At 43.7% G+C, this 12,727-nt stretch overlaps 3 protein-coding genes across 5 annotated transcripts in view; 2 read left to right on the top strand and 1 right to left on the bottom strand.

The window, feature by feature from the left end:
• Nucleotides 1-12,727, bottom strand: part of LOC125939383 (histone H2B type 1-A) — a 373,771-nt gene that overhangs the window by 134,487 nt on the left and 226,557 nt on the right. The gene's annotated exons all lie outside the window — the stretch shown is intronic.
• LOC125939389 (histone H2B type 1-B) lies at nucleotides 382-893 on the top strand. The gene has a single exon (XM_049654833.1). The coding sequence runs from the start codon at nucleotides 446-448 to the stop codon at nucleotides 824-826; it is 381 nt and encodes a 126-aa protein (XP_049510790.1). The 5' UTR covers nucleotides 382-445; the 3' UTR covers nucleotides 827-893.
• The window catches only part of LOC125939374 (histone H2A type 1-H-like), a 686-nt gene continuing 519 nt past the window's right edge, over nucleotides 12,561-12,727 (top strand). Inside the window, exon 1 of the mRNA XM_049654813.1 lies at nucleotides 12,561-12,727. This exon is cut by the window's right edge and continues 519 nt beyond it. Coding sequence (XP_049510770.1) covers nucleotides 12,657-12,727 — 71 coding nt within the window. The 5' untranslated portion in view covers nucleotides 12,561-12,656.

Consider the following 12,727-nt stretch of genomic DNA (forward strand, 5'->3'; position numbering starts at 1 on the left):
GCCCGCGACGAGCGCGTCTTGGCCTTGGCGCGAGCCTTGCCGCCCTGTTTACCACGTCCAGACATATCAAGGGAGACTAATTCACCAGCTAAAGATCCGCGGAATACAAAGAGACGAACTTGGCAGCTCAGAGAAATTAAAAAAAAAAAAAAAAAAAAAAAAGAAAGTTCTTTTATAGGCAGAGCGGGGATGAGCCAATACGCCTTCCCATTGGTCAAAGTATGTTTGCCTGTGTATCCAATAGGAAGAGAAACTGTGTATCCCTCATTTGCATAAACCCCTCCCCTTAACGAAAGTGTTCTGCTTTTATCCAATCAGAAGTGATAATTCTTGAACCTTCATTTGCATTGAAGAACTATAAAAGAATGGGCTCTGGACCCCTCACAACACTAACCTTTGTTGTGGGGAGTGCGATTAGCATTTCTACAGCTCTTAGAAAAAAATCATGCCTGAGCCCTCCAAATCTGCTCCTGCCCCGAAGAAGGGCTCCAAGAAAGCCATCACTAAGGCGCAGAAGAAGGATGGCAAGAAGCGCAAGCGCAGCCGCAAGGAGAGCTATTCCATCTACGTGTACAAGGTACTGAAGCAGGTGCACCCCGACACCGGCATCTCGTCCAAGGCCATGGGCATCATGAACTCGTTCGTGAACGACATCTTCGAGCGCATCGCGGGCGAGGCGTCGCGCCTGGCGCATTACAACAAGCGCTCGACCATCACGTCCCGGGAGATCCAGACGGCCGTGCGCCTGCTGCTGCCCGGGGAGCTGGCCAAGCACGCCGTGTCCGAGGGCACCAAGGCCGTCACCAAGTACACCAGCTCCAAGTGAGTGCTGGGAGGCACGATCCAACCCAAAGGCTCTTTTCAGAGCCACCCACTTTATCAAAGGAGAGCTATAACTGCCATTCCGTGGCTGAGCAATTGCAAGCTTGGGCTACAGTCTTAATGAATCCACTGAAATGGTGATCCGTAGGGGCATTTTTAGAGCCAAGTATGCGTTTGGGTGGTCACTAACTAGGCTCTCAGCGAAATAAAATATTGTGGCGCAATGGCTGTGCTGCAAAGCGCCACTTCACTTGGAAGTTTTTTTTCAGCCCACGTTTCGTTTTCCCCCAAACTCGTAATACTTGGAAGCGCTCACTCCTTTCCCTGTGTCTGCAGGTTTCTAAAGTAGACGGGAGTTTCCCTGCTAGGTAAAGAAGTGACTACAGCATTTCAAAATAGGGACCCTCCGCGGATTACTATTCCATGCTGCCCTATTGGGAGGAGGAGAGGTCCAGGTACTAGAAAGAGCCGGTAGGCGCACGTATTTCCGGAGCCTCAACTCCCCAGAACCTAAAGCATTAGGTAAACAGCGGAGCCGCCCGTGGTTCCCGTGGGCATCCATGGGGTATACCTCAAGCTCTCTGCGCACGCATTAAATGAAATTACTCTAGTTTCGCGTTAGAATTGTTTCCCGATGGCAACGGCCGATCTAAACCGGTTTCCGTTTTCTTGCAGGTCGGAAACCCGGGCTATTTCCTGTGTCACTGGTTTCTCTGGAATGCCACCAGAAGGGCGGGAAGCACGGCCCTGCAGCTCTAGGAAGGACAAAGAGTTTGAATTTCCCGCGCTTCCCCTTCGCGGCACCTCGTTGGCTGGCCGGAAGGGCCCCGCAGAGGCTGGTATGCGGGTTGTTCTTAGTAAACCTTTTTCAAAAAACTGGGACTCCAAAAATGATGCTCAAAAGACAGTAATGATCTTGGTGGAGGAAGAGGAGATATTTGGGCAGGTTTGGGTCCCGGTGTGAGGGGGGGCGGTGTCACATTGGGTAGGACTGAGCTGTTGACTGCCTGTGAAAAGGGGAGGGAAAGAATATTTTTCATCGGTTTACGAACACTTTACGTAAGGGCGATCTACAACAGTGTCCTTTGGATGAAGAAGTCAAATTTGAAGTAGGATTTCTTTAGTTTCTTTTTTTTTAAGGACCCCTTTAAAATGAAAAGTTAAACTTAAATTCTCTTTTCCCAGATACCACGTCAGTAGACTGCTGTGTATTTACTGTCTCAGCAGAGGCAACATATAGCTGTGAAAGAGACCCCTGTCTTTAAAATTCATTCTTATAAAAAGACATCTCCCCTCACCCCTCCCAGGCCCTTTTTCTTTTCTCTTCTCTTCTTTTCTTTTCTCTTTTTGTTTCATTTCTTTCTGTTTCTTCTCTTTTCTTCTCTTCTCTTCTCTTTTCTCTTCCTTTCCTTTCCTTTCCTTTTTCTTTCCTTTTGTGTTTTTTTTTTTTTTTTCTTTTTCTAATTATCAAACTCCGGCTACAGTTTAAGAATCACTGACACTTATGTTCTTCCCCTGGAGAGGTGAGATCTGGATGGTAATATTATTTCCTATCCTTTTCAAAATGATCTTTTCAAAATGATCAAACAGATTATTTTCTCCCCATCTTGTCCTTCAAAACTTTTGCCTGCCTGCTTGCTTTGGTCCCTTTCTTCTCTCTCTTCTCCTCTCCCTCCTGCTTCCCTTCCTTCCTGATATTTGATGCTTTACCTAAAACTTTACCCTTAATTGAGGAGTTCAAACTAAACCCCAAGCCTCCTAAACTCAGACCTAGGCCCTTTTGCCATCTCTCCTGGATACCTGACTGATCTGTAACAAGTGAACGAGATTTTTTTAAAAAATCGATGCCCGGACCCTGTGGTAGGACCCCAGATCTATAGTGGGAGTGCGGAGAAACCAGAAAAATTTTTTTTATAAAATCTCCCCAGTTGTATCCGATAAAGCACCAACTTTGGACACAGCAAGGCCAGCAGTCCAGCCATCAAAGTTAAATTCTAGAAGGGTTTATACACCCCCTTGCTTAATAAAACACCCACATTTTCTTCAGAGAGGCAGTCTCTGAGTAACAAAGCAAACGAGCAAAAAATAACCTGTCTTACCTTCCTGATTCTCCTTTCAGTCATGGAAAGTTCTTCCTACCTTTCGGTCCAACAAAGGTGACCTGGAGACAGGAAGAGCTGAATTTGTAGGGGAGAACACTTTCTGGACCCCCTGTTATCTGTTTGTGGACCTTTCTTCTCTTTTCCAAATTCTCGGCCTCCCTCCAAATGAAAGGTCTCCCAACCCCCTCTGTCTGCCCATCAACCATTCAAAATAATTTCAAATAGACAAATAAAAATCTACTGTAATTCCATTATCCGGGACATTTTTGCCCTCAACTTCTGGAAGTTTTACTTTGTGCAAGTCTATATGGACAGGTGTATAAATGTAATACAAGTGAGAGCATACCTTCTGTTATCCTTTTAAATTAATAGAGATCTTGTTGCCGGGTAAACTGGGAAAACTCGGGCCCTGAGGCCTCGACTGAGCCGGTCCCAAAGGAGTCGCCAAAGGTTATTGGTCTTGTCAGGAGAAAGAATCCAAAGACAGACACAGAACACAGCGGACGAGGGACACAAGTGGGAGAGTTTGTTGAAGTGAAAAGTACACTCTTGAGATAGGAGAAGGAGAAAGCTCCAGAGAGACAGCCAGCTGCCTCCCTGGGGTTCGGGTTTCTTTCTTTTATCCTAGGTGTTAACTAGGATGTTCACTAGGGATGAAAAGCAGGGTTTCAGGCCTTTTTTTCCTAATTTGTTCAGGGGCTTTCTGTCAGTTCGCCACCATTTTGGGCCTGTCTGGTGTGACGGGCCTCTCACTTTCCAGATAGCTGGCCACGACTTCCTCGTTGCTGACCTCCAGGCATCCTGTTGCAATGTAACTAACTGCCTACTCTAACAGTACCAGAAGGAGAGCTATTGTCAGACATACCTGTTTTTTTTTTTAATCTGAAAGGTTTTTCTGCTGGGCAGAGCAAACATCTGATTAACCAAACATCTACGCTTACCTTTCTGTGAATTGCCCCCTCCCCTTTGAAGCCCCAGGCCCCTATCCCATTTCTTAGCTCAGGATGGCCTACAAGCTTCAATTGCCTGACGGCCTTTGTGAGGACGTTTTGGAGTGAAGGGGGAAGGGGGGTTCGGAGCCAACGTCCAAGCAAGAATTCTTGAAGACCTCTTTGGTGCAAAAAGGTGATTTAATTAAAGCAAAGGGACAGGACGGGTAGGCAGAAAGAGCTGCCCTGGGGCTGTGAAGAGTGACTAATTATATACTCTCAGGCTGGGGCGGGGTGGGGTTAGGGGTAGAGTGTATCTGTAAGGAATTTTGGAAGCAAAGTTTCTAGGACCTTGAGGCAGTAGCTGTTGTTAGAAAAATGTCATTTATTACCGTTTAGTGAAACCTCAGTCATGAGACCTTCAGATGTATACCAGGGCCCATAAGCTGAGAATATAATTGCCAACATATACTTGGGGGTTAAAGATAAAGGAGGTTTGCAAAGGAGTTTTTATGTGTTTCAGGAGACTTAAAGGATCTTGGGGGGTCGGGGTAATGTTAAGCTAAGGCTCTCTTTTGCCCCCAGCAAAGTGTGATCATTGAGGCAGCTGAGCTCCCAGAGGGAGGTCACTGCCGGTTTCAAGGGCTTGTCAATGGGGTGTAGACAGTAAGGAAATTTAATTTTTCATTTGCCTTAGTTTCCCCCATCACCATGGCAAGCACTTAAACCCCCTTCCATCTTGATGAGGGTGATATTAGGGCTCCAGGAAATGGAGCCTATAGGTGTCTGGGAATTAGGCTGTGGATAAGACTGCCTTTTTCTTGCCGTTTACTAAGTAAGCTCTCCATAAACTGAAGGAGATTCCTGTCCTGCAGGACTGTGATCTCCACGAGTCAACCATCTGCTTTCTTTCCTTTCCCCTGTTCTTGGGTGGCCAGGAGTGTCCGAGGAATATCACACATATCCCACTTGGGGTGGGGGGTGTGGGGGCAAGGGGTGCTGTTAGCCTGTACTTTGCTCTCAGCTTGCCCCACACCCCCTCGGCTCAACCATTTTTTGCCTCATGTATTTTGCGAGGCTGTTATTTGGTGCTTATACATTTAGAATCGTATGGCTTTCTTAGTAGTTTGACCCTTTTATTGGTCTGTAATATCCCTTTCTATCTCTGGTAACTTTCTTTGCTCTGGTTTACTTATCTGATTAGGAGAGGCAATCCTGATTCCTTTTGTTGATATTTGTATGGTTTCGCTTCTCCTACCCTTTAATTTCAACCTGCGTGTGTAGTTCTATTTCAAGTGAGTTCCTTGTAGACAGTGAAGGGGGACATTATTTGCCACCCTAAAATATACCTCTTTGGTGTAAGGATTACCTTGAGTGGATTATTTATTTCTTTAAATAGCAGACATTTAAAAAGCTTTGAAACCCCAGTAGAAGTTAGTCATTTGTGAGAGAAGTTTACATTTACCAGGGAAATCTGCATTTGTAAGAGTGTTTCCCTCTCTGTACTGGGAAAAGGATGACTAAAACTAGGGGGACCCATTGGAGAAGGCAAAGATTTAAATCTGTGTAAAGATTTAAATCTGGTCAAAGATTTAACCATACCCGGTTAAATGTGCTTTGCCTGGTAACTTCCCAGAACTGGCCCCCACCCCCACCCCCAACATCTTTTGTGTTTAGCTGGAGATGGTATTTAAGGCAGTGGCTTGGGCCATTTGGGGCATAACTCAATACTTCCTGGATCTCTCCCTGAGGTACACATGTCATTAAACCTCAGTTTCTTTTTCTCCTGGTAGTCTTTTATTCCAACAATAAGGGGGGTCTCAGCCAACAACCTAGAAGGGTAGAGGGAAAATTATTTTTCCTCCCCTATAACAGTGTACATTTGCAGCACATTTTTATCCACTCAGCCAATCTCTGTTTTTTAATGGATGCATTTAGATCATATGTATTTGGTGCAATTATTGACATTGATGGGGTTCAGGACCTACTACCCCAAAAGATGGCACCTTGACATACTGAATATCTTAAGCCAAAGGAGTTTGGGAAAACAGCAAAAGCAAGAAGTTCACTTTGACCTCCTCTTCCCTAAAGACAGGATTAGGGAAACATGCTTATTACCAGAAACAGGGAATTTAGGGCCAAGAAAGCTGTATGAACAAACCTTGTTACATTTTCACCGTTTACTACCCATTGCCCAAACCCCTTTGTCTTTTCAGTCCTTTACAAAGATATTTCATTGTAAAAGCTTCCTACTCTGGTCACTTTAGGTTTTCATTTTTTTAAGGAAGGCTCCCAAGTACGTGTAAAAGTTCTAATAAAATGTGTATGCTTTTCTCCTGCTAATTTATCTTTGGCGGTTTCATTATCAGACCTAGCAAGGAGCCCTAAAAGGGTTGGGGAAAAATTTTTCTCCCATACATGTTAGGCCTTAAGTTTGCCATTTTAGTTTTTGTTTTCTGGTGGTTTTTTTTGTCTGTTTGTTTGTTTGTTTCTTTTCCCCCTCACTGTTACCCACTTTTTGTTTTCTAGGTCTGGCTTTCCTGTGGGCTACTTGAGTATTTTCTTTAGACAATTTGATTCTGATTCATTTATTGTCTTTGGATAGTTTTTTAGTGGTTGCTCTAGGTATCACATACACATAACATCACAGTCCGCTGGTATCTACATGTTACCAGTTGAACTGTACCAAGCTTCTCTCCTTTTAAATCATTTACCCTCCCTTGTTTATAATTATCTGAAATATTTCCTCTCTATATGTTGAGAACCACATCAGATAATATTAGAAATTTAGCCTCTAAACATACTTTAGAAGATTCAAGACAATTGCGTTTACCCATATTTCTTTTTGTTGTTCTTCCTTTTTAATTTTCCCAAAAATTTATATCCTTTCTTTCCCCCCCCCCCCCCCGCCAAACTCCCTTCTGCCATTCTTCTATGGATAGATAACACTGGCAGCAAATTCTCATGCTTTACTTTATCTGAGAACGACTTTATTTCCCTGCTAATTTCTCAAGGACGTGAAATTCAGAGGGACAGTATCAGTTCTTCCCTTTTAGCTCTTAAAAATATGTGACCCTTCCTTTTGGTATGTGGTTTCTGATGACAAATCTGCTACCATTTGAGTTGATTTTTCCCTTTTACATGGGTTTTGTTTCTCTTGCTGTGTGTGTGTATATTTGTGTCTTTAATTTTCATAGGTTTGATTATGTGTTTGGGTTTATTCCACTTGGGGTTTGTGGAGCTTCCTAAATCTGTAGGTTTATGTCTTTTGTCAAATTTAGAAATTTTTGGTTATTATTTCTTCAAATATACTTTTCCAACACCACCCTCTTTTCTCCTCTCCTTTTGGTCCTCTGAAGACAAGAATGTTACATCTTTTGTCATCGTTCTACATGTCTCTGATGTTCATTTCTCTCCCCAGTCTATTCTCTCTCCGTTGTTCAAATTGGGCAATTTCTATTTTTCAATCTTCAGATTCACTGTTTTGTCCCTATCTTCTCCATTCTGCCGTTGACCCCATCCATGACCCCATCCACGGAGCTTGTTATTCCAGGCATTGTATTTTTCAGTTCTAAAACTTGAATTGGGTTCTTCTTTTATTTCTATGCTGAGGCTTTCCCATCTTTCACTTGTTTCGCGTGTGTCTGTCATTGCTCATTGAAGTATTTTTACGATGGTTGCTTTAAAATACTAGGTGGATAGTTCCAACATGCCGAGAGGGGAGAAGTGCCCCATCGTTGCCGAGAAGGGTGGAAGTCCAGGATCCCCATGTAGCCTCTGATGGAGTTTGAAGTGGGGTTCATGAGCAAACGGCCCAGAAAGAATTCTTGAGATGTCTTCAGCACAAAAAGGCGACTTTATGAAAGCACGAGGACAGGACCCGTGGGCAGGAAGAGCTGCACGGGGGTTGGGAGGAGCGACTGATTATACTTTGCAAGTTTCACCGTAAGTCTCCAAGGAATTTCTGGATGCTGAAAGCAGGGTCTCACAGGACCATTCAGCTATTGTCCAGACCAGGTTGCTTTTAGTTTTTAAGGAAGTGTAAACAGGCATCAAGGCAGCCATGAACTTCTTGAGGGGTGTTACACCTGCAGGTGTCTGACATCCAGCAGTGGGCTGCAGGCTATAAGGGAATGGAAGTTAAGCTACATTTTTCTTGCCTTTGTTTCCCTCGTCAGCCTCCACAGAAACCGTATAGGTGGGGAGTGGGGTGGGGGGGAGATGCAGGATGTTTTCCATGGTGTTTGGCTGGAGGAGAGTAGTTACTTCTTGAGTTCTCCACTATCTAGGTGGACCTTTGGTCTTTTGGCTAGAGATAACAGGGTTTTCTGGTTTTGTGTCTTTATTGTTGTTCGTTTGCCTTCCTTGGCATTTCTAGATTGCCAGCTTCTTCAGCACCACATCCAGGATAGATGAGGTAAAAAGAAAACCCAGGGAACACACAATATCTTGTTCCTCAACTTTCAAGGTCACTTAGCCAGCCTACCTTCTCGACACCCTTTGGCAGTCTTATGTTTAACGTATATGGGAGGTTCCGGGTTGCTAGTTGTACTTCGCAGAAAGAATAGGGAGAAGTGTGTTTTACTTCACCTTGGTCCAGAAATAGAAGTTTTTATGCTTTTGAAAAATTTTTATACATTGCTTCTATGTGACGTAAGAGAGGTTTCCAGCTACTATTTTCAAACTTATTTCCACAAAGAACACATCCTGCGTATTAAATAGATATTTACACTTAGTAGATTAAAAAAAAATTGAATATAATCATTCTCTTTTTAAAAAGTGGCTTTTGGAGGACTGGAGATGACTGGCTTTATAAGAATTCTGTCAGATGAGTACAACGTACAGATCCGGATCAAGTCAACTTGAGCTTTCTTTCAAGATTTCTGGTCATTGTTAGGTTCTTTTTTAAAATGAGGGATCCTTATGCCTCCTGTCTGTAACCAGTGTTCTATAATGTGTGTAATGTAAACAACAGGTGGCCCTCAGAATAAATTAATGAATTAAAAGCACTTACAGCTGTAACTCTTGCCGTGTTCAGGTGAGTGACAGTCTACTCTAGGACATACTCTTGCAAATGCTTCCATTTGTCGGGGAAGAACAACTTGTCTCTACACTCATAGGGTCTCCAACTCGGTCTAGGAATTCAACTGACATAGACAAATTAATGGGATAAAAGCCTACAAGTTATAATTATTACTTTTTGTTTACATGCACATGGGAGTTTTCACAAGAAAAACGAAAATCCAAAGAAGCTCTAAGAAGGTAATGCTTCTATACTGTGTTGGACAAAGGAGGGTAACTTAAGAAAATGTCACCGGCGAAGGGGCTGGGACTAGGGGAGTTAACTGGGAGATGATGTTTTTTTGCACAGATTTCTCTGAGCCTCAACTTCCTGTCCTCTGCGAGAAGAATGACTCTTTGCTTCTGGTAGAGGGAGGACCTCTTTAAGGAAAAGAAGGTAGACAGTGAGACTGTCCCTGCTGTTGCTCTTTTCTTTTAACTCAAACTACTCAATGTGCCAGAGCTGCATATTTTGGGATGGCATGTTCTGGACTTCATCAACAATAACCTCAATGTCGGCTAGTTTTTCTCAAGGGTATTTAAGGCACATTATACTTTTTTTTATTTGTATCGAGCAAAGAACAGATATTTACTTCCTTTCATTGTCATACAAAACAATATGCATCAAAGTGTCCTCTCCAGGCAGTAGAGTTGTTACTTTGGAAATTACTTTTCTCTCACATTGTCGTGGAAGCGTTTACCCCCACCGTCTCTCTCCCCAACATCTGCCCTGCACGTTATTTTTCAGTCAAATGCCTAGAATTTGCCAATTTTGAGAACGTGCTGATAGGGTTTCATCAAGCTGTTCTACTGTTGCAGACAGTTGTAGTGTTGTGTTTGCTGACTTGCATGACGCAGGGTCACCTAGATGACCGGAAGCCTTCTTCTCGTCCCCGATCTGATAGAGTACGGGTTCCTGATGCTGTGAATGTCTGTACTCCAACTTCTATTCTGTGGTTTTGAAGCAGGCTTTAATCTTGCCTCCTATTTTACCTAGCACTCTACATACCCCTTCCTCCATCCAAAGTGACCTACTTTATTCCGGAAATTAGAACAGTCCTACCTCTGGCCCTCGGCTCCTGACATTCCCTTGGCTTTGGATGCACGTGGGCTTTTATGGGAGCATTTACTCTTCCTGCTTGGCTAGCTTCTTCACCGCTTTCAGGTTTGAACTCAAACCTGAAACTCATACCCGAATTCATACCCTCCTGGTGACGCTCTCCCTGACCATCCCCGTGTGTCTCAGATATGCCCTTTTCCTACTTTGTCTCCATGCCGCTCGTCACCAAAAACCGCACTGTCCTCTTCTGTGCATTTAGCCCATTGTGCACCTCGCCACGCTAGGAGGGCGTCACCGCAAGGGTACAGTTTTCTATCTGCCATGGACACTGCCATGTTCCGTGGACCTGGAACTCTCTGGCATTTAGTCGGTATTCAATGAGTATGTGTGGAATGAATGCTGAATACTCACCTCCCTCATGAACTCTCTTGACCCTTCTGATTCGCAGTGATTACCCCTCTCTGCCACCCATTCTCATATTCCTGATTGCTCACACCTTCATTTTTGGAGGCAGAATATCCTGTACTATTTAATCTTCAGACATACAGTCCTTCTCTTTTCAAAAAGTGCCAAGTCTTTGAGGCAGGATTTGAGACCTTCTATATCTTCATCTTGCAAAGACATTGAGCCTGTGGTTGTTGTTTACTGCTGTCATTGACACTGAAGATAACGATGAAAAATTAAAAGGAGAGTGAATATTGTCAAGAGAAAGAGTCCTAAGTGTCTGAAGACTTAAGAGAAGGCGAAAAAAAAAATGGAAGATGCACATCTTGACTCTCCTGCCTGGTTCCCTGGATCAAAGGATGCTTCTCTGACCGTTGGCTTATGAGTAGATTTTTCTCACACATAGGTTCGTGTTCCTTTTACCATCCTATTTGGGACTCAGAAGACCTGTAGGCTTGAGTCTGCAAAACTTCCTGAAATTACTGTTCACCTTCCTCAGGGCCCCATCAAGGTCTATCTTCTGGACCATAAGAGGAAAAACACCAAGATTCCTCCCGGCAATGTCTCTCAATGTTACTATATTCCTTGACATGAGCGCTAAGACCAGGCAAAGACTGCAGTCATATAAACACCGCGTTTATAATACTTCATCTTTTTTGTTTATTTCAGTGTTGTGGGGCATCTGTTCCCTCCTTTCCTAAAGGTCCCAAGACTTCTTGTGTTTGCGTTGCAATGTTTCGGCCCTCTAACCACGAGGGGTGCAGTACGCTATGGATATGGAGGATGACAGAAGAATTTTCCGAACCAACCAAGTGTTGTAGCCAAGTGAAAAAATGGAGAAGGTAGGAGTTGGGAATGGCAATGGGGGGAACGAGTTTCCCAACCAGGAGTTTGGAGTCCTTGGTCTTGACGCAGTTTTGGAGTGGTGGCAGGGTCCAGAGCTGATGGCCAAAAAAGAATTCTTGAGTCGCCTTTGGTGTAAAAAGGTGGTAGTATTTAAGCACGGGGACAGGACCCAGGGGCAGAAAGAGTTACACTGGGGTTGTGATGGGTGACTGATTATATACCTTCAGGTTGGGAGGGCGTTAGGGGTAGCATAAGTCTCTAAGGAGTTTTGGAAGCAGGGTTTCCAGGGCCTCGAGAGGCTAACTGCTGTTAGCAAAAGGTCATTTAATACTGTTTAGTAAAACCTCAGTCATGAGACCCTTCAGATGTTTATCAGTGGGCCATAAGCTTGGAGTATGAGTGCCAACATGTATCTTGTGATGGTAGAGATAAAGGAAGTTTTCAAAAGAATTCTTATATGTTAAAGTAGACTTACAGGATCCTGGGGGGTAGGGTGAATGTTAAGATTACCTTTTGCTCTTAGCAGTGTCATCATCCAGGCAGCTGAGCTCCTAGAGGAATGTCACCCTGCCTATGGCAAAGGCTGTAGGCAGAAAGGAAAGTTAGTTTTTCATTTGCCTCTGGTTCCCACATCAGTCTCATTAATTCAGTGTGAGCCGGTAAAGACAAAGACACAAAAAACTCACAATCGGGGTCTCTATGTTTTGCAATCTCTAAAATGAAAACAGTACTCTACCTACCTTCAAGGTGATCCCATAAGACCTCATGTGTAAGATAATGATTTAAACAAAAGACCTACTGTCTTGAGTCAGGGAGAGGATGGGCCAGTTCTTGCCTTTAGTTTTCATTGTTCAGACACTTTTCATTGCTCAGACATTGTTAAGGCTTGGGCTCTGACAAAGAATTGTTTGTTTCCTTTCTTTCTGTTATTTTGTGAGGTCCAGAGACTTAAAGCAACTGTTGGCACAGACGTACTTTTTAAATGTAAACTATTTTAGAAATTGTTCTGTTTATTCCTTTCCAGAAACAGTCACAATCCTGGAAAAGGAAAAACAGCCAAAAGACAGAGCAATGAGGACAATCATTCCTGCTTCGGATTGGATTTTAAATTCGTATTGTTCAGAAAATCCAACTGTTTCAATTATTAGTGCTAACGTAAAAGCTCTTCACGCCAGATTACAGTGGATTATTCAAAAACCTCCCGCTAGGTGGAGGGCTTTTATGCAAATGAGGGATGCTGATTATGCTTTTTCATTGGTTACTTGAAAAGAGCCAATGGGAGGCTTGTATTCAGCATACCTCCCGTTAGTATAAATACTTCTCTTGCTCTCAGTCTAGCTCTATACTGCTTGCGTTTTCTTTTGAAGGCGTTTGCTTCCTTTTCTGCTAGTGATGTCTGGACGTGGAAAGCAGGGTGGCAAGGCTCGCGCCAAGGCCAAGACCCGTTCGTCGCGGGCCGGGCT

Source organism: Panthera uncia (genome assembly GCF_023721935.1).
Source record: "Panthera uncia isolate 11264 chromosome B2 unlocalized genomic scaffold, Puncia_PCG_1.0 HiC_scaffold_25, whole genome shotgun sequence".
Classification (NCBI taxonomy): Eukaryota; Metazoa; Chordata; class Mammalia; order Carnivora; family Felidae; genus Panthera; species Panthera uncia.